Source organism: Cynara cardunculus (genome assembly GCF_001531365.2).
Source record: "Cynara cardunculus var. scolymus isolate 2C chromosome LG 8, CcrdV1, whole genome shotgun sequence".
Taxonomy (NCBI): Eukaryota; Viridiplantae; Streptophyta; class Magnoliopsida; order Asterales; family Asteraceae; genus Cynara; species Cynara cardunculus.
The window spans coordinates 17,611,661-17,634,610 of NC_037535.1; the positions used below are offsets into that span (position 1 = coordinate 17,611,661).

Sequence of the window (22,950 nt, forward strand, 5' to 3'; positions counted from 1 at the left end):
AATCTAAAAGTTAACCTGCTTTTCGATCTTAAAACTGATTATCGGATTATAATTAGAAGTTACTGATAGTGATCCAATTATTTAGAGTGGAACTCAACAAATAGAAACTTATTCTTATATACTTTTAAAAATAAAAAAATTTGGTCAACTAACCACAAGGGTGGTGTTTGATTGGTTTTGGCTCCAAAGGTCAAAAGTACCAGAAGGTCCCATGTTCAAATCCAAGTAGGAATAAAGATCCCCTTGTAATCACGGATGTTCAAATGTGGTGACTTCGGACTATTTGCAAAACAGGTGGTTAGGATTAGTCGGCTTATATAACGGGTTAGATAGGTTAATGGAAAAATAACTTTGGTCAACTCAAGCTTAGGGCAAATTGTCCATGATGCCCTTTGACCAACAAATGGGAGTCTAAATGTAAATTTTGTGAGAATTGAGGGTAGAAAATGAAAAATACAATAAGTTGAGTTGCTAAAAGCGGTCTTTACTTGATTGCTGTAAGAAGAGTCTCCTGAATGGCCGGTGCATCGTCGTCGTTGACGTCTCCGGTGACAGAGGAGGAGATAACACTGACTGTCAAATGGAGTGGCAAGGAATACACCGTCAGAGTATGCGGCGACGACTCCGTTGCTGAGCTAAAACGACGTATTTGTCAACTCACCAACGTACTCCCTAAACGCCAGAAACTTCTTTACCCTAAAATTGGATCCAAGCTCGCTGATGATTCTACTCTTTTGTCTACTCTACCGCTCAAATCTTCTCTCAAGATGACAATGATCGGGTAAACCTTTTACTGTCTTCTTCTTGTTATAATTTCAATCAATTTATTCAACAATAAATTAGTTGTTTTCTGCAGTTTCTGTATGCTGAAATCATGATTGACTAGATCTTCATTAGTTGCCTTCTAACTTTGTCCCTCTTTTGAAAGTAGGGGAACACTTTGAAATCTGTTATCAATCTTAGTACTTTCTATATGGAAAACCAACACCTTGGTACTTTCTGTACGGTTTAACAAAAAAAAGTATTTTACTTGTAATATTTCATATAAGTTTTATGTGGTTGGTATATCCCTTTCTTTGAGGAAAGGGCCTCTTTTCTTCAGAATGAAGCATATAATGCAGCAGACATTTGTATACCATTCGGATATCATGGTCAACTAATCACAATTGCATCAAACTCAACCCATTACTGAACATAACACCTTGTGCAATCAATCTATAGCTAAACCAATGTAGCATCAAACTCAACCCATGACTGAACATAATTACACTCTCCCCTCCAAAAAAGAAAATTAGTGGTAACTTTGATGGTAATGTTTGTGGTAGCTATAGATTTACTCTCCTTGATAAGATGTCACACTGTAATTGTGATGATATATGATCAGTCTCTTCAAGGCTACTGAAAACACGAGATTTTTTCAATATGGCTGTGATAGTAGTTTGAATAATGGCTCAATCGAACTGTTTATCATTGTTTTTGTCACCTTGGTTTCCTGACCACTCTGTGTTGGAGCATTCTTGATTACAAGCTGGAGGTTGGTCTGCAAGTGAGTCATAAGTAATAGTTTGTATCAAGTAGTGACCAGTGCATCATCATCTTGACTTGCTTGTATGAAAAATGTCCAACCAATTGACACACTATTAGCCTCTTATTTGAAATGCTGAATTTGTCAAACCTGAAGAACCCACTGGTTTTATGTGCTGTTATATAGATCAAAGTGGGAAAAACACAATCTTTGGAAAATGGAGAAAGAGGTGTTTTGGCTCCCTCACACAAGATCATGCATAACTAATTGTGAAGAAAGTGTCGTGCCTCCAGAGCCATCGAACAAACATTTACTGAACAATACTATCAGGAGATATAATAGAATTTGATTAGGGTAAAGGTCCAATTAGGCTGCATATTTTTTTGTCTGGGCCACAACTCATCTTGTGTACTATGCATATTCAGGGTGTTCCCTCAGTAATAAACACATGGACATACACCCTGAACATTTACTTGGCCTCTTAGTTAGGACTCTACTTAACCATGTGATAAATGCTTTCGCCATGGTACAATATGTAGTTGCTTGATTCTGTTAGATTCTATTTTACTGCCTCTAGAATCTAGATCTGCCTTTGGTAGCCTTTGGAGGCCTTTCCTGAGCTCTAAGTGAGGGTTGGTTTAGCTTGGTCGACTTTCGTGCCGTCATTGCACTCTTGATGTCTCGTTGAACCTTGAAGGCACCTTTTCAGCAATGTTGAATGCATGTTCTTGATTAGTTCTCCACCTTTAACTTTTCTATGTATGGAGTTACACTAGATATGATGTCATTCCATGAGATAAAGATTATAGCATATATGCTCGTCTCCATCATGGTATAACGGTGTTTTTATTTTTGCTTGCTTACTTGCCATATTCTTAAATCCAATGGACATTTTTTTTTAATTTTCTTGAGTGTTCAATGGTTATTTATTGCAGCTTCAAAACTATGGTTAGAGCTTTGCAATTTTCAGAAAGTTCATCTATCAAAATGTGTTTTACAATACTCAGGCATCACTCATTTTTTATGCAACATATCAAAAAGCTCACTGAATGTGTTGCAAATCCAAAAAGTCACTTGAACGTTCAGACTGTTCTGCAATTCTGTTGAACTCCTTATTTTCATCATCTCTTCACTTCCTTGTAGTTTTCTTCTAAGATGCTCTCATGGGTATGGCCATTCAGACGAACTGTTTCTGTTTTCATGGACATGGCGGGTTAGCCTGTATTGTCTAGTGTCTGGATAGTCTGTTTTTGTTGACATCTATGACGGCCACCAATTCTGTTGTGTCGGAGGGGAGAATAATTGAATAAAGTCATCAAACCTTATGTTTCCTCTTTCTTACCAACAACTTTGGATTTCAAGAATGCTTTCCGTAGTTACATTCTTGGGAGTATTAGGTGGAACTTTGTTCTCAATTTTTCTAAATAAGAAAAGGATATTCTTTAAAAGGAGAAGAGCTAAATAGGGGATATAGGAGCAGGAGCAGCCGGACATGAGGACAAATGGATAAGAGAAGCCATACAAATCCTTTTCTTTTTCGTGTAGTTATAATTTTCACTCCATTTATATTCAGTTTGCTTGGTTATTCTCTAATTGTAGTCTTTCTATGTGACCCATAGTTTTTTGGAGGAAAGCCTAGCTGGAGGAGCTACCTAGGGACCTACCCAAGGGAGTGACGTACTCTATTGTTTTGTCTTTAGGGTTGAGGACCCCCTCTGTGACAGGGGATTGTTGATCTGATGGGTGGACTCCCTTTTTTTATTGTGTGGTGTTAAGCATAAGTGTGAAGTTTACAGAATTAAGCAATATGATTGACAGAGATACTCTTGTTTGCTAGTTGGACCCATTCCTTTTATTTTGTTGCTTAATCAAAGTTAAACAATCTATTGTTTAGTGGTGATCATGGGTGGGTTGACCTGTTTCTTTCTTAGTTTATTCTAATCCTACTGTGATTGCTTTTCCTGCTTGTGATATTGGTTTGCTTTTGATTGGATTTGGTTTGTTTTTCTCATGTGTTGCTTTTTGATTGATGGAATATGCTTGGATGTTGGGTTTCTCTTTGTTGGTTGGAGCCCTATTGGATACTTTTTCTTCTAATTATTTATTTAATTCATGTGTTCATGATGCTCCAGTTTGTATGTCCGATTTGTTTTCTTAATTGTTGTCCATGCAAAGGGAGTTATTTGATTCACACTGTGTTCTAGGCGATTGAAATATCATAAGGCCATGAGGTTGTTTAAGTTTTGAAGATCTAAATTATGTTCTTGCTCATTTTATTTATGTTGTCTTTCTGTTTTCTTGAATATTATATATATATATATATATATATATATATATACTATATTATAAATCATTTGACAAAAACTCTTAAAAACCATTTTTTATGCATGAAGTACTGCTTATTGATGCATATTACTTAAAATTCAAAATCATAAGTTTTGTACGTAAGTACAACTTATTAAAGTTTCATTTTTGAATTTGTGTAACTAACTATAGATAATCATAATCAATAAAGGATAAACATCTCATTTTAAATATAAAAAATTTAAAATATAATTAGGATAATCATTGAATTCTAACAAAATACTTAATTATTATCTTTATAAAAAATTATATTATTAAACAAAAAAAATGAATTAAATAATCTACAAAAAAGTGAGAAATTTTAAATAGTTAGTTTAGTACTAATATCAATATTTTTTTTTTCAATTTTTTATATCTTCATATTTATATTTTATTCAAAAGTAAAAACATTATCGTTTTCTCAAAATCACATAAAACCGTATTATAACACCGATTGAGACAAAAAAGATAAAACAAAACGCTAAAATCAAGATGTATCTCGCTGCATTGTGCGAGTACCCTTCTAATATGTGTGTGTGTGTGTATATATATATATATATATATTCTCTAAGGTGATATCAACTCTCTATCGAGGATGTGTGGTATCACAGACATAGAATCAGGATAGGCCCATGGACCCATCTCTTGTACTCTAACATTCGGGAGTTCCTCTATAGAAATAGGCATTGAATTGACTCTTAACTTAAAGATGCAAACTGTACCCAAAAGTACCTAAAGGACGTAGTTCAGTCCTTTTTCGAGGCAGCAGTGCCTATCTTTAGCCGAACTAAAAACTATATACACACATACTCCACATGTATATGTACATCGTATATATCTCTACATACACTTGTATATATATATATATATATATGTATGTAAAAATGTATATACACACAGACATATATATATATAGGGGAGGGTTCATATGAGAACCGCAAATAGTTTGAGAACCAGGGAACTGTATTCATTGATAATATACACTATAAATTTCATCAAAATATGTATACTGTCGATGACTATATTTATCAATGAATATATTCACTTGTTTTTGTATTCTGTCAATAAGTATATTCAATAATGAATATACACTAAAAAGTTAGTTCTTGGTTCTCAAAATATTTTTGGTTCTCATTTGAACCGGACTCTCTCTCTCTCTCTCTCTCTCTCTCTATATATATATATATATATATATATATATACGTGTGTGTGTGTGTACATATATCATAGGTCAATACAAAACAGTAAAAAGATCATCTAGGGGGAATATTCTTCAGAGTTAGGGCTTAAGTGCGGAAAAAGGGAATGTAGTTTGTCAATTTTGTTAACATTCAACAATACGTTTTGGCAGGAAGGTGGTTAGTGAGCCTAAATAGCTTCGAAAAGCAGTTGTGACAACTGACAAGTGACAACTCATGGTGGAATTCATCTCTCAGTGCTTCTGTATACTCTGTTTTCATTTTTTTTTCAACTTGGTTCTTTACTTTTGGAAATTTGTCAGTAGGGAAGAGGATAAAGTTGGGGGGTAGCAGTAGTTTTTAAAATAATTTCCCAAATGTATAAAATGAGACCAAACGCCTATAGTTTTCCTCACCTAATTGTTCCAACCAGTGGTTAATTGTATTCTAAATTGATTTTGGTTCATGCATGCCTAACACCTCCTAATTATAGTAAGTGAATTCTTCTCATTAGCCTATATAGTCTGGATACTGTTTTCTTGGCCTCTCCCTGTAGTCCGTATACAGACTAGACACCACACAACCAAGCATATATTTATCACTTGCTTTGTCTTTCTACAGATGGAAAAGTGTTTTATGATAAGCATTTTAATATGCCACTGAAATCTGATCTTATCACTTGACTGAGGAATGTCTTAAATACTTTCTTGATGCAGTACTGTTGAAGATGATATAATCGTGGATCAAGTTGATGCTCCAGAGATTGTTGATGATTTTGAAATCGGGCAAGATGAAGTTGTAGACATTAAGGATAAGGAGGTCAACAAGCAGAAACTGAAGAGACGAGTTGAGCAATATAAGGCATGTCCTCTACTCTCTATAATTTCTTATAATGTGCTATCATTACCATGAGCATTATAAGTCATTTTTCATGTTCTATAACACTAATTGGGACGATGTGTCTTCATATATTTTTACATCATCATAATATATTGGACATTTTCATTTTGCCTATTCATCACTCTAGCATTAAGATGTATGCATTCCTAAAAATTTATAGCTTTGTTATGCATTCATCTTAATCCATGTATAATACTTTCTTATCAACTTTGGAGGTAATTATCGTATTTGTTATGCTCGTTAAGCTCTTACCAACTTGACTCATTGAGCCCTATCTGACTCAGTCCATGGCCAACTGTCCAATTTCTGAAAGAGTGTCAATGCTCACAAATCCAAACAAAATACTAAATCTGATAAAGTAACACGGTTAAAATATAGGATGTGATTTGAAAAGAATGGGACATTTATTTGTGCATGATATTTGATTGTGATATGTTATACGGATGCTTGATTATAGATTGAACTTCGAAATCCATGCCGAGAAGGGAAAAAGCTTCTTGTATTGGATATAGACTATACTCTCTTTGACCATCGTTCAACAGCAGAAAACCCGCTTGAACTCATGCGACCTTGTAAGAAGCTTGCACTTATTTCACTTGAAAAAATAAAATGATGATAAACAAGTGGCTGCTAACTTTTTGGCACATACAGATCTTCACGAGTTCTTGTCAGCTGTTTATGCAGAGTACGACATCATTATATGGTCTGCAACAAGGTTAGTCTTTAGTTTCCTTTTTTTCCTCTCATGGAGCTTCTATCTTTGTTGGCCTTGGTGAAGGGTGCTATATATTTCCAAGTTGTAGGACATATTTTGTTACTAACGGTCAGACGAAATATATTGCTAATAGTAAATATCTTGCCTTTGTGCAGCATGAAATGGGTTGAATTGAAGATGGGACAGCTTGGGGTACTCACTAATCCCAGTTACAAAATTACTGCTCTTCTAGACCATTTAGCAATGATCACAGTTCAATCAGATAGTAGGGGTATCTTCGACTGCAAACCGCTTGGCTTAATTTGGGCACATTTTCCTGAGGTTCGATTGTTACGAGTTTGTTTTTTTCACTTTATTTCATTCATTGATTTCCGAAATGAATCATCTGTTAATTACCCTTACCAATGCAATAAGTACATTGACAGCTGTTGTTCCTTCTATAAACTACAATTACACAACTGTATATGTGGGACTTTGGCAAGAGGGTAATTTGGTAAAAACTAAAAAACTTGTAATTAGCTTGGTCTTTCCAAGTTGGATAGCTAGAATGACATGTAGCAGTAAATGGCAGGCATGGTTAAATCCATCCTTGTGCTAGCTTGACTTGTGTATCTTTTCATGATCTGGCTGCAGTTCTACAGCTCAAAGAATACTATAATGTTTGATGATCTACGGAGAAACTTCGTGATGAATCCACAGAACGGATTAACCATAAAACCATTCAGAAAGGCACACGCAAACCGAGACAGTGACAGGGAACTAGTGAAGCTCACCCAGTACTTGCTCGCCATTGCTGATCTGGACGACATCAGCATCCTCGATCACAAGAAATGGGAGTTCTACGATGAGGCAAACGTCAAGCGAAGACGCCACACGTAGCAAGAATGTCTCTCCTGGTCCCGGCATCCTTCTCAAGATATGTTTGTAGTCTTGAAGATCATTTAGGGGACCTTATTTATGATGCAAGCCTCTTCTTATTTTTCCCTTGTCTTTCACACATTTGTAGGGGTGTTTCTTGCTTGGTTAAATTCGGTTTATTCTATTAAGGTCAATTGGTTAACTTATTATACCGAATATAGTATAAGAAACCATCATAAAATTGGGCAATCTGATTAGCTTTTATAATCAAATCAAATATATACCAATTGCAATTCTCATGTCTCTACGGACCAGGTGCCGTTTACCGAACATTTACCCGGTGAGCGTTTATCGTAAAATTTAACACTATTATTTACTTACCGAGTAAGATTTTAATTCACCAAAACAAGTATCGTATGCAACAATTTACCCGGTAAGCGTTTATCGTGATAAGAGTCGTCGTCCTCACTTATTGGGTAAAACTTTTGGTCCTTGTCTCGGCTCTTATAGGGTAAAATTCTTGGTTCTTACCATATTATCCGTTAAGATAATGTATAATGTGACTTGATGTTCACTTACCCGAATAAGCATTTGGTAAACGGCTACATGTGGATTGGTTTTCGGCCTTGTTGCACAACTTCGATGGTTGGAGAAGTACACTTCGTATACGATCGTGCAATCCAATTTCATTTGATTAAAAATTTGATGTAAATAATAAATCTTTTTGATACGTAACACCAAATCTTATATCAAAATATAAAATTTAGGTATATTTATTTTTATGTTTTCTAATTGTTGTAAATGAAAATGTTGATATTTGACATCCGAAGATGATGATACAAGTACCAGAGGTTGTTTATCTAAATGCTTACCTGGTAAGTGTTTATTTATAGGAGTCAACATTATACTTTATTTTGATACATAAGATTTTAGTACATCAAAACGCATTGAATGCAACAATTTACCGGGTAAGCGCTTACCTGTGTAAGAGTCATCATCTTCGCTTACTGGGTAAGACTCTCCATCCTTCTCATCACTCTTATCCGATAAGATTTTTTGGCCTTTGTCATGTTTATACGATTAAGAAATTTATCTGATAAACACTTACCAAGTAGCATTTAATAAACGTCCCCCGACAACTATAACTGTTAAAAGCGCATCTATTTGTGCTTTAAAATAACTAAATTTTTGTTCACTAATTCTTTGGTTACTTGTTGTCAAGTCAACTCTAGCTTTTAATTGACTTGAAAACTTTTGATAATCAAGTCCCGAATTCATTTCTATAATCGATTGAACTCATTCTTTTTGATTTGTCGAAATAATTGAAATCCTCAAAAATACATCAATGAACGAATGGATTCGACACAATTATCTTCAATGGATTAACAATCAATTTCTTTTTCCGATTGCCTGCAAAAAGAAAGATGTTATCGACACGACCCTTGAACATTAACATTAACATTAAGAGATGAATAAACATTACACAACATCGAAAAACACCTCCAAATAAATGACAATCAAGACATGGAACCATCGCATAGTTACCACCATCACCTCCGGCGAGCCACCAACTGGAATGGAAGCCAGTCGAACGACTACCAGGTGCAAATAAGTTGCTGAATTAGCATAACAACATACACAACCACCAAAAAACACAAGACACCGCGTGAAACCGGCAAATAATTTGATCTTTTGCCATTGAGATGACAAAATGTCGGTCAGAGAGATGAGTCAAGATACGAAAATGCCCGTTATGCGTTGTGAAACTTGTTATTCAGATGTGAAGCGGGCCAGAAACAGCATCACGCACTGCACCAGATTCTTTGTTCTTCAAAGAAAGGTTTGCAAACTGAGATTCCACACTATCCCTACTGTTGGTATGCCGGTGGTGGCTAAGAATTGGCTGTTCGGTTGGCGGTTGTTGCTGCTGTTTATATAAGGTTCTCAGTCTCCCAATCTCTCTCTCTAGAACTTCATGTTCCACTGCAAAAAAAAAAAAAAAGAACAGTTGATTCAGTTTTCCACATATAAATGAATAGTTTACCTTCTACTGCAAAAGGAGACGGGAGTTGTATATTTTCCTTTGTAATATTTTTGTGTTTCACATTTGATTTCCCCTCTTAACTAGTTTTCACATAAATACAACATGAACAAAACTAGATCAACTATGCCTCTGTTCAGGAGGCATCATGTACATCCTATAACGATAAGCCAAACCAAACAAAACAATCACAAGTATGGTTTTTTTTTGGGGGGGGNAAGATGCACACATGCTTTTCGTCCACCTCAAAAGGTAGAGAGACGGTTTCTAAAAGTACCCCTGGTTTGAGAAAGAGATTTGGGAAGCATAGCTAGAAGCCACAATTTTGGAAATATTAATAATTTAGGAACAGATTAGAAAAGATTACAAAGAGCCTGAATCAATCAAAAAGAGAATTGAATGCAAGAAGAAAAAACAAAAGAGAGAACGAGAAGACAAGTTGATCAAGGACGATAGAGAAAGCAAGACCTAGCTAAAGAGCACATGGGACACTCCGAAAATTCCCCCTCTATCTAATCCTACACCACTGCAAACCTATCTATCAACTCTCTAGTCTCTACCCTTCCCTCATCCCACCCTCCCCTCCTACCTCCCCCCCCCCCCAAAAAAAACAACTACAGTACCTAATAGGGTCCTACAAGTAATCAGCTACCCAATAGGAATGGCATACAATCCAAGCCCTTTCATAGTTTCCTCTTTTTTAAATCTCCCATCACGTACACTATTCTAATTCAATTTCACCAATATGTGGCAAGTCTTGGTTGACCACATTGAAACATATTATATCGACTTCCTAGTTCTTTTCTTGTTAGTTTGTAGGGTTGAGACGGGCATAGCAGTCATGGTACAATAGTTGGTCCTCTGTATGGTAGTTTATTATCTTATATGTTTATAGAGAAAAGGTGGTGAGTGTATGCTATTTACAAATATGCATATCCAGTTGAGCTAACCAAATCCATTAAATAAATGCCGGAAATCTTCTTTTGAAGTGTGCACTTTCCCGTACTAGTTGTCCTGTGCAGGTGAACTTAAGGAGGTGTGTAGCAGAGAGCAAAAACTTATCATCCAAATCATCTCCTTTATACTACTTCATAACTCGTTCATGACCAACAAATAGTACAAAGAATCCAGACAATGAAGGTAATCGAAGGGATAATTATCTCAGCACAACCAACCACTGGACTACTTATAATTTAAGCCAAATAGTTAAAGTTCAGTTAACTAGGTCACTTGGGCAATGTTCTGAATGAAATTATAATACAGTAAAGAGTGCACAGGACACTTATTTGCATGATATAATCTCATAAAGATATTGTTACTGCCTTTTTAATATTTAAATAAATGTTCTAACTGCACCTAGTTATCGCGGTAACTTTTCCTAGTTTAGTTATGCATTCTTGCTAGCTTCTTTCTTTGATTTCTGTCTCAACTTGCAGTACTTATAACCGCTGGTTACTTCTTCACTGAAAGATAGTTCACATTCATCTTCTTGTTCCAACATACACCACTATTCCTACTTACACCCCAGGAACTACCCCAAGCTTGGCTCAGATAGTTCACCTTGTTATAAAATAATTGCATCTATTGTTACTGTTTTACAATTGATTTATATGAAGACGATGCGTAAGTTCACATAGCATAATCTGACTAAGATACTACGAATGCTATCTTGACACTTAAAAAAATGCTCTAACTGCTCTTAGTTATTTCAGTAGCTTTTCCACTCAGCATAATAAAATTATTTGTTGTTATTGGCCTCCTCTTTTCCAGGTGGATGCAACTCAAAGTATCATCTCTAAATATCTGTCACTGCTAATTTTTTCTTCACTGAAGGATGGTTCAGTCACAAAACCATTATTCCTACCTGCTCCAGGAGCTATTCCAATCTATCTTACACTATGAGCCTAGGAAATAGCATTAATCAGCACCAGTAGGTCCAGGTTACAACAGACATATCAAAGTACTAGCTGGCATGTTTAGAAACTTACAGTACTTGATAAGTTGCTCCTGAGCCAAATTATCTAACCGTTGTTTCAGTGCTTTGTTCTCCATGCTCAGAATAAGACTTCGCTGATTTATAAACTTTAGCTCAGCAGAAACCTCCGAACCTTCTGCCTGCAATCACAGCTTATGCTACATGACCTGCTTCGACTATATATGATCTATGAATGACAAGTTATGCTGAAGTTCTAATCTACCTGTAAAGCTTGTACATTTCTTTCCAACTCAGCTATGTATTGAAGCTTTCGGACCCGGGAGCGTTGAGCAAATTGCCTGTATTAGATAGCTCTTAGATTTGTGATAAAAGTTAATGATAAGCCAGATAAAGAATCCGATTGTTTACCTAAATTAACATATGTTTTACGTTTATAGCTGCCCAATATGTATTCCCCAAAACATTTAAAATAGTTGTTTAAGCATCATGTTAGTTTAACGTGTTATTGAAACCAGTAGTAAATCTTAAATTATACAAATGTTTGTACACATGGCCTGTTACAGAAAGTAGGAAAACCAACTTTGGAACTTTTAGAAATATTGCTAAACTACATAGAACACTTACTCGTGGATGAGGTAACCAGTTGTTTCATATGGTACCAGAAAGCTAATATTATCAAATATGTCATCCAAAAAAGAGGAAGCTTATGTGGCATGTGAAATATTTCATATGAAGCATGTATAGGCACTTGTGCTCCATCTAATGTGAAGCAATTCTACTTATTACTGTAAGAAGCTTTTGAGTGTGAACTCATTTCTAAAGCATAAAAAGGCGGAACTTTGAGTTTCTATTTTTGTATAAAGATGCTAGCTTCATTTTTCAACTAGCAGATTCAACTCTTAATACAGCGAACATGTAAGTTCATGACTAAAAAGTTTCTCTTGCCCTCCATGAGCTCCCAATATATTTTATTGTTCTACTAAACATATTTTTATGTGGGCATGTCACAAAAGCATTTATGATGTTTTTGAAGCCATTGCTTAGAAGACAAGATCCATAATCTCTAACGTGAATGATAACAATCGCAACCACAAGGGTGGTGCCTAATTGGTTTGAGCTTGGGCTCCAAAGGTCAAAAGTCCTGGAGGTCCCAGATTCGAATCCAAGGAGGAATAAAAATCCCCTTGTGGCCACGGAGGTTCAAATGAGGTGACTCCGGGCTACCCACGAAGCGGGTGGTTGCCCTGGGATTAGTGGGCTCGCATAGCGTGTTGGATATCCAGGTTAATCAAAAAAATTTGATAAGAGTCGCACTAAGAAGTTGCTTAACACTCACGTTAGTCCCAAGCAGAAGTATAGAAACCCACTCATATATAACAAGACCAAGCCTGAAATAGAAGTTAAAATTTGTATGTGTTTTCAGTTGCAACTAGGACTGCTCATGCTTGAAGATAATCATTGCACGTTAGAAGGGCTCTTGATAAAGTTATTTGAGCTTCAAATTCTTGAGAATCCGCAGCATGAAATCACAGGAGAACGATTAGTATAATATTTTGCTATCTATGGTCAATGGTTTGTACCATAAAGTGGTGAAATTACATCTAGACAAATTTCAAGAAAGTAACAAGTAAATGATTAAGTAGATACAAGTGGCAAGCCAATACATTAAAGTTCAACAACTCAAACCGTAGTCCGTCATTAAATGTCTTGTTCACTTCCTTCCTTGGGAAAACCAAATTTGATGTCTTGTTTCCTTTTGTGGAAAGACGACCACACCAAGACTAATCCATCCATAAGATCAATGGTAAAAGTTAGAGCTCTCTTAGGGCTCCAACCAGTATATAGACAAGATTCAAGGCTGTCATTTTCAAGTTGTCACAGAATTGTAGGATGAAATGTTTAGTGCTGGTTTCCACAAAGGCAATCTTCCCTAGAGGGCATGATATGAGGGTACTATGTGTAGGGAAAAACTTCAAGCACTCCTGAAAACTTTCCTCTTCCCTTGGCCCTTGAAGTATATAAAGCCAGACTTAGCTTAAGAAGGCAGTGAAGTCTTAATACCTCATATCTCTCCTGTAAACCCACCCAAAGCAGTGGTGCACAGATGCCTTCTACAGAACCTTTAGGGATTTTAAATGGACTTGATGGAAACAAGTCACATTATAAAACCCCAATCATGTCATTAAAAGACATTATATTTCCTATTTTTTATCGTGTAAAAGTTCAGGATGACCAAATTCCCAAACAATGGTTTTACCAAATCGCAGAAACATGAACGTATATCATTATGATTAATTTGGTGCCAATATATGCAAAAGGAGAGACCGAGTTTGCTTACTGCTTGGCACGTTTTGTGTCTGTTTCTGATGCAGAAGCCTTGGTATTAGAAGCGTCATTCCTTTCAAAGGAAGTGTGTGAATCTTGTGTACAAGATTCAACAGTGTCTTGTTTTTCAGTTGTCACTGAAGCAATTTTCTTGACCTCTTGTGAAGCACCTGATGTTGTAGAATTTTGAAGAACAAGGCTGTCCCTCAAAGAAGCTGTGCCACTAGAATGTGCCAATGCATTTTGTGGTGAATCCCAAGCCTGATTCTTTTTTATCAAGGGACTATGTTCTGCATAAAAAGATGCATTTCGGGCATCTTTATAAAGATCAAAGTCTTGAGATCCCCATGAAGGAGCAGAATTCATGTTTCTCAGTCTATACTCAACTTGTGCAGCACGTTCTATGTTGGCATTAGCCGCTTCCATATATGTAAAAGAGTCACTTGATGAGCGCCGATGACCTCTACGCACAGGTGTTTCTGGTTCATCAAGAAGTTCGTCCAGCCAAGAAGGTTGTTCTTCTATCAAAAGGCTTTCAGAAGAAGTACGTTGATGGTGTGAATTGCCATCCTTATACTTTGGTACCCCTTTTGGTCCACTCACAGCAGTTGGGGCATAATCAGCATAAAATGGAGCAACGCTTGGAAATGGACTTTTAGGAGGAAGTGAATAGTGTTTTCCGCTGTACATATTTCTCATAGTTGATGGTCCCTTGGAGTTCTCCATAGCCAAATCACAAATACCTGACATATACATGATAACAAAGAAATTTTTAACACAGAGAAAGCTGATCTTAGTACTAATGATGTTACCATATGACTAACAAATATGGAGGCTGAATAAGTACCAAATGACAAGTGACAGACTATGTTGCAAACTATAAATCCAGAGACAAACAAGTATAATCATATGCCTTGCTTCAAATTCTAGAGAAAGAGACTTGAGCAACATCAAAACAATGTCTAAATCAATGTACAGGAAGTAACACATAGTCATAAAAATGTCAGAGAAACTCCAGTCAAAAAATAATAACTTAATAACCAGAAAGAAAGAAAGCAGTACTTCAATAGTTGAGCTGCAGTGCAGGTTGATGAGCTCTGTGTATTTGTGCATGTCTAGACCTGCTCTGACTCCTAATCGTGCACCCTGCCGTAAATAACTTGCAACCTGCCTAAACTTGCATTCACATGTTTGAATTTGCAGTTTCTCTCAAATCAAGATTGTCCACACAACATTTCAATATCAACTATATACAAGTATCTCCCTTACTTCAGAATCATATAAGTGAATGCCACTATAAAAAACCATGAAGAACAATCACAATCAAGTGATCGTCTCTTCCAACTGAATCCAATAATTTCTCAACAAACCAAACTCCAAGCTAATACCAGTGAGAGAGTAGCATCCGATTCACATGTAAAAAAATCATCGTAAAACAGTGACTGCATTCATTATCATAACATATAAAGTCAAACTAATTTCCATCCATACTCTTCATCCTCCCTTCTAATTTAGTCCTAGAATCTGCACTTTATTTCTTCCTATCCCACTTTCCCCTAATAATCAGAAGAAGAAAAAAACCATAAATTCTTCCTTGCGTACATTTGATCATGAAACGAATAATCTTGAAGTTCAAACCGAATAAAATCAATCCAACCTACTTGATCATTACCTTTATTAAGTAGTGAAGATCTTCAAATGCAATGTGATTTGGGATGGTAAACCAAATCAAGTTGGAATTGAAGCTCACCTTGCTTCCACCTGATAGTTGATTATTAGGGTTTCTTCCTCCTCTCTCTCTGTCTGTCTCTCTGGTCTCTACGAATGATCTGCGCTCTCTCTCTCTCTCTAGAAATTTTCGAAGGAATATGGATTGGGTTGTCGCTGGTGGTTGATGAGTAAGGCTCTCGCCTTTGACAGCCCAAACAAATTATTTTATTTTTCACTTGTGTCGTTTTCTGTTTTTTTTTTTTAACATTTATTTCATTAATTATTATCTTCTATTTTTTATAAATAAAAAAATACTTAAATATAATATTTATATTTTTCATTTTTGTTAATTAAAAGGGTACTCGCACAATACAGATATATTTTGATTTTAATATTTTATTTTATTATTTATCTCAATTGATATAATAATATGGTCTTATGTGAATTTTAAAAAAGCAATAATGTTTTTATTTTTGAATAAAATATAAATTTAAAGATATCATTAAAGTTTGACAAAATTACATCGATATTAATATCAAATTAACTATTTAAAATTCCTCATTTTTGTGTAATTTTTTAATTATAATTTAATTTAAGTTCAATAATGAAGTAATTTATTTTTGATTTAGTAATATAATTTTCTTATAAAAATAATAGTTAATTATTTTGTTAGAACTCGATAATTATCCTAATTATATTTTAGATTTTTTTATATTTTAAATTGATATGTTTATCTTCTATTTGATTATGTTTATCCGCACTTAGTTATACGAATTCAAACATGGAGCTTTAATAAGTTGTACTTATGCATAATTTACTTGTAATCTTGAATTTTAAGTAATATGCATCAATATACAGTACTTCATGCATAAAAATTGGTTTTTAAGAGTTTTTGTCAAATGTTTTATAATATAGTATAAATAGGATCCAAGGACCAAAAACTAAACGAAACGTCGTTTTGGTTCACGTTATGTTTTTAAGGACTGGAATTTGTTTATGGAATTGAAATTTGTAGACAATTATAATTAAATGTTATCAAATTTGAGTAAATAATAATCAAGATATTTATTTTCTTTGAATTTTTTTTTATCTTTTTCTTAAATTGTATATAATAATAAATTAAAATTTAATGTGAAAGAATGTATAAATCACGTTTTATTAAATTAAAAGTAAATACAGATTTATATATATATATATATATATATAAAATAATATATATATAAATCAAGAGCAATTATAGATATAATATATATATATATATGATACATACTATATTATATTGTGTTATACATATAATATATTAATCCATACAATATAAATCAAATACAAATAATATACACCAGTCTCAACAATCTATCCAGTCTAATAAATATCTGACTCCTTAAATGTATTGATTGTTTTTTAATATAAAATATTGATTATAATTAATGAACTATAATTATTTTCTATAATATATAAATGATAATAAATGAACATTCTTCATTTCCATAAGTATATTAATTAACTGGTTTGTAGGGTTACCTTTTTCATGGTTTGTGTTTAATTTGTCTCTATACATGTGTGTATATATCTATATTATATTAATAAGCATTTAGACCAAAAGACTTAAATGCAACATATAAAGCCCAAAGTATTACCTTTTATGCATAAATTTAAAAAATCTTTTAATTACAACTTTACATGCACAAGGTACAATTGTTGATGCACATCACCAACAACATCTAAGTTGAAACTTACAACTTTGTTTTATTTCTTTCCAGCTATTTTCCTTCCTTATTAAGAGTTATCTTTCTTTCTTTTTTTGGTATCTTCACACCATTCTTTATTCATTCAAAATTTTATTTTAGCTAATTTTAGCTCTCCTTTGCAAAAAGGTGGATATTGGTTTCTATTTCGGTTTGTATAAGATAATTTATTATGTATTTACTAAATATCTGTTTCTTCCTTCATTATATTATTTGGACAACATAATTGATTTTCATGTCTGTGTACAATAAAATTCACCTTGATTCCTTATTTGTTGCATTGTATTTGATTACATCATGTTGTATCGCACGGGTACTCAACTATAAGGAATCGAGGTTTAAATATTTTTAAGGGTTCCCCTATAAGATGGATTGTTTAAATATAAATTTTGTACTTTTTAATGAATAGTTGCACTCATTTTTAGTTATAGGCTTATTTGAAAATTTGACATCCAGCCGTATTACGCGGGTACACAACTAATATATATATATATATATATATATATAGGGGTTGATTCAAATGCTAACCAAGATTATCGTGTTAACTTTGTTAACCGATCTTGACCGTTAATTTGAATAATAAACGGTTGTGATTTAATGATGTTTAAAAATTAATTATTAAATTAATATTTTCAATTAACATATGTGAACAAAATATCAAATGGTATTTAGGTAAAAAGTAATTTATCTTTGATACATGAATTGTCAGACATATGAACAACTTGTATATATCTTCAAACCACATCAAACAAAAAAATTAGATATATGAACAACATGTGAACCTTATAAACATCTTCTGTATATTCAGGAGCCAACTATGTTGTATGTACATGAACATCTATGAACCAAGGTATCTAGGGCTGTGTGTTTCATACGTGTTCACATGTTTTCACATGTTCTGTGTGTGTGTGTGTGTGTGTATTCATATGAACATCTAGTGACTTGAATATATATGAACACTTATGAATCATGACATCTAAGGCTGTGTGATTTCTGATGTGTTCATATGTCAAATGTGAGAACTGTCGATTAAAATAAATGTGAATTATAGAACATGAACACGTGTGAAACCCCAATGTCAATATTGCATCATGAGCAATTGTGATATTTTTAAAATTGTAACTCCCAATTAATTATTTGGGAGTTATATAAAATGACAAATTAATATATGAGTTACATTTGAAACATAGGAAAAAATGGAATATGATTGGTTAAGCTTGGTTAACATAGTTAACACAAAAAAATTGGTTAGTATTTGAACCAAACGCTCTCTCTCTCTCTCTCTCTCTCTCTTTATATATATATATATATAGAGAGAGAGAGAGAGAGAGAGAGAGAGAGAGAGAAAGATTGTTTTAAATGCAACTCATCACATTTGTATAACCAATGCAACCCAATAAATTGAAATATTTATGAAAATGATAAGAGTTCATTTTTTGATTTAAATATTTATGGAAGATGAATAAGATTCATTAATTATGATCAATACTTTATATTAGTAAACAATCAGAACTTCTATAAAATTACATATTCATCAAATTTAATAGATGGTTGAGATTGAGTTGTATTGGTTGTACAAATGTAAGAGTTTGTATAATAATTCATCTATATATATATATATATATCATACGATATTAAATAATATTATGGCGGTTGTTTAGTCTTTTTAAGAAGATGAATGTAATAGAATGACCAGATCCATATAAACCAAACACATGAATAAAATACGAAATTAACCATTTCAGTTGTTTCATATTTCATCAGAATCATGTGAACAAAATACCTCCTAAGAATTTAAATTAAAATAAAAAAGATGGAGATGTCGTTGTCATGAAGCCAATATATTGAGAGAGATTCACCAAACACAACTATCGCCAATGCTCAACTTGCCCATCTACAACCTCCATCATTGGAGCTGAGGTGGGTATGGGACCCACCAAATATGTAAAGGAATACAAAAAGAAAACATATCAGGAGTTTCTATTTTTTTATTATATTTTTTTATAAATAGTGATTAAATGAATCATTAAGTTGCATCATGACGTGGTTATTATTATTTCAATTTATATTTAAAATGCTTTATATTTTAAACAAAATTCTATAATAATTATGATATGATATGATAAATATACGATTATTTAAATATAACTAGTTGTGTATTCGTGCAATGTGGTTGGAGCCGTGAATTTTAACGATTTTAAAGTTTTACTGGTTTTATTAGAGAAGATTTAACGATAATAAAAGTTTACACCTGGTCTTTACATATTAATACAATTTGAGTTATGGTTTCAATTACAGTCTATCGATGAAAAAAAATTGTATGACAGTTTAAAATCCAATATATTTAAAATCCAACATATTTTAACGACTCCATAAATGTGTTCGATTTACATCAAGAACAAAGAATCAATATATCGAGAGCGAGACCGAGAGTTCTAGAGCAATTGAATGAGATAACTTTTAATAACTCATGGTGAATATGAGTTTGAATCTCACCTTTGGGGATGAGGAGAATACATAGAGGTATGAGAGGGTGAAGACATGAGTCAAATGTGTCAAAAGTATCTTGGAACATGAAAAAAAAAAGGTAATAATGTGCACTGATAACTTGTACTATATGTTATTTTAATTGTAAATTAAAAGATTTTAATATTTAATGCATAAAGTAGTCATTAAGAGACTAGAATGATTTTGAACATGTATATATATTTTGTTATTATCATTCGTTGCATGATCAATCACTACAGACGACAAATGATACGTGAGTTAAATAAAGGAAAATCTAATATTTTAAAATTATATCTAGAATGATATGAAAAGTGGAGATAAATCCATCCATATATAATTTGATCACTATGAACAAATCCAAATCTTTGTAGACAAAGCCAGTTGTCAGGTCCTTACGATGGGGGAATGAAATCCAGTTCGGTTAATAAATGAAAAGAAAAGGCTTTATTTTATAAAAAAAAATCCAGAAAACTCGATGAATATTCTCATTTTATGCCCCTTAACTTTTTTTTGGATAATAGTTTACTGAACTTTTTTATTTTAAATGATTAAGTCTTTAAATTTTTCGTTGAATAAATAAACCACCGAACTTGTATAAATTGGTTATTTACGTTCTTTTAACCCAAAAAAACTACATGTAACCGGCTACGAATGTTTTAAAGTTAAAAAAAACCCTTAACCGGTTTCATCTTCACAAACCATGCACCATTCAAACCCTTCGCACCCAACGACATCGTTCCCCTCGCCACTACTCGTTGCCCCAAAGTCGTCTATTCTCCATCACTGTCTATCGCCGTTGTTACCCCTTGATATTGATGTCCTTTTCTATTTGTTTTTTGTCTTTTGAATATTCTCCCTTTTTTCATTAATGAATTACATAGGGACAAATAAAAAACGAGAGAATCGAAAACAAAAATAACAGATTAAAAGAGGAAGATCAATGAAAGGAACCAACGTCGATGATGAAAGGTGAACAATGATGAGGCTGCAAGGGACGACAAAGAGCAGAAATGGTGTTGGATGCAAATGGTTTGGAACCGGTAAAATTGATTTAGAATTTTTTATTAATTTTAAAATCTTCCAAACCAGTTAGAGATGATTCCTTTAGTTAAAAAAATATAGGCAACCAATTTTCAAATTTTTATTTATTAAAATAAATATTTAGAGACTTGATCATTTAAAATGAAAAAGTTCAATGGTTTATTTATTTAAAAAACAGCTTAAAGACTTGATCATTCAAATATAAAAGTTTATTAACTACTTTATATTATGTTAATTATTTTATACTCTCGCTTCAAAACTTTTCTAGATTTGCCTATGTTTAAATAATCATATACAACATAAAATAAAATAAAAACAAGTGACGATCGGCCCTTAAACCAGTTATAATTGCCACATAACCGGTCCTTAGGTCAAAATGTGTAACTTGATGTGGACCAATTATAACCAAGGGTTGGGTTCAAGAGTTAAGATGATAAACGTAATAAGTGATCTCCACCCTTAAATGCACATTAAGATGTAATACACTAAAATGCACCTTAAGATGTAAAACACTAAAGTGCACCAGATCAATTCTCATATTAAGTACGATTCATAGGTGAGTTAGAAATTAAAAGTGATCTAGAGTCCAGATCTCGTCTTACGCTTTTCAACTTAACTCTGATTCCCACACGATCATTCGCCTTGTAACCAATCTGTTTTTCTTAACTTTTATCGTTGGCTAGCGAAAGAGCACCACATAGTGTCTTTTTATATAAAAAAACCTTTGTGACCGGCAACCGGCCTTAACCAATCCCTTAGTAACCGGTCCTTACAAAAATCATAACAAAAGAGATTAACCGGTTATCACCAATCCCTCCCTAACCAAACAAAATGCACCCGGTCCCAATCTGGGACTTTACCAGTCCTCGGTCCATGCACACCTCCGGATACAACTATCACCTCTAAGAAATTTGGGTAACCGGTCCTTCAAAAAATCGTAACTGATAGGGATCAACCAGTTATAACCGGTCATCGGTACTTCATAGTTCATACACACCTCGAGGAGTCATTTAAGTAAATGACCTTAAACGAGTTTTAATTAAATTCATGACTTCCTATCTATATAAGGGAAAATGAGTTTATATTCATGAGAAGGTCATGAATTTAATTAAAATCTCATTTAAGATTATATACCTACAAATCTCCACCTCTCTCGAGATACAAGTATCATCTCTTAAGAAATTTGGGTATGCAACCAAACCATTTCCATTAGACCCAGAAAGGTTGGAAGGATCCAAACCCTTTAATCCCATTATGCCTATCAAGTTCGAGCCTAGGGACTGCACCTGATCCTAATTGACCTCAGGCCTTTCTTTGACCATCTCAACCTGAACCATCAAAACCACAAGTAACAATATCATGAAATAGATCCTTGTGTGAAAAAAGAACTCCAGTCCATGTAGCCCTGAAACAAAACAACTATGTTACACTCTGGTCCGAGTTGTTCCCGATTGTAGTGGCAACGAGTTTCTTGACCTGACTGGTCAGTTCTATTTCCCGATGTGGCAGGGGACTTGAAGTGGTTTGTGTTTCCCTCAGGGTGTGTTTGGTACACTGGGCGTTACAGAACAAAAGCTTGTTCCCGATTGTAGTGGCAACGAGTTTCTTGACACTGGTCAGTTCTATTCCCGATGTGGCAGGGGACTTGAAGTGGTTTGTGTTTCCCTCAGGGTGTGTTTGGTACACTGGGCGTTACAGAACAAAAACTTGTTATCCCACGGTTGACATAAAAATTAGAAAAAAAAGACAAGATTGGTAAATTATTAAACAGTTAGGTTCCAGTGAGAAGGAGAGTTAAAGTGAGAAGTGTAAGAAGGGCATGTTAGGATGAGATGCATTGGATCAATCCCCGTATCAAGAACGATTCATGGGTGGGTTTGAGATTAAAGGTGATCTAGGGTCCAGATCCCTTCTTACGCTTCTCACCTTAGCTCTCCTTCTCACACGATACTTCGCCAATTACTAAATTACCCATATCGAACTAAAACCCTAAAACCTCCACAAGTCTTTAACCCCCCCAACCCAATACCTTGCTCTTGCCCATCCAATCCCATAGGCGTACCAAACGCACCCTAAAGGGAAAAGTAGTCTCTCAGCAATATGGGTCATTGCATATCGGAGCATT

The 22,950-nt window shown here is 34.0% G+C and overlaps 2 protein-coding genes across 4 annotated transcripts; one reads left to right on the forward strand and one right to left on the reverse strand.

Moving 5' to 3' along the window:
- Positions 1-501: 501 nt before the first annotated feature.
- On the forward strand, positions 502-7,732 carry LOC112517086 (ubiquitin-like domain-containing CTD phosphatase). The gene is made up of 6 exons (XM_025124404.1): positions 502-781; positions 5,763-5,907; positions 6,404-6,518; positions 6,598-6,661; positions 6,817-6,982; positions 7,295-7,732. The coding sequence occupies exons 1-6, from the start codon at positions 516-518 to the stop codon at positions 7,538-7,540; spliced, it is 1,002 nt and encodes a 333-aa protein (XP_024980172.1). The 5' UTR covers positions 502-515; the 3' UTR covers positions 7,541-7,732.
- A 1,252-nt stretch (positions 7,733-8,984) lies between these two features.
- LOC112516956 (uncharacterized protein At4g06598-like) lies at positions 8,985-15,671 on the reverse strand. Of its 3 annotated transcripts, XM_025124225.1 has the most exons (6): positions 15,494-15,671; positions 14,208-14,564; positions 13,835-14,111; positions 11,759-11,834; positions 11,549-11,675; positions 8,985-9,502 (listed from the first exon to the last, which is right to left on the reverse strand). In XM_025124225.1, exons 2-6 carry the CDS (start codon positions 14,545-14,547, stop codon positions 9,294-9,296), a joined length of 1,029 nt encoding a protein of 342 aa, XP_024979993.1. In that variant the 5' UTR covers positions 14,548-14,564; positions 15,494-15,671; the 3' UTR covers positions 8,985-9,293. The 3 variants fall into 3 exon arrangements, with proteins under 3 accessions (XP_024979993.1, XP_024979991.1, XP_024979992.1); XM_025124223.1 differs by having other exon boundaries at positions 13,835-14,564; XM_025124224.1 differs by having other exon boundaries at positions 13,835-14,564; positions 15,572-15,657.
- Between the last annotated feature and the right edge of the window lie 7,279 nt (positions 15,672-22,950).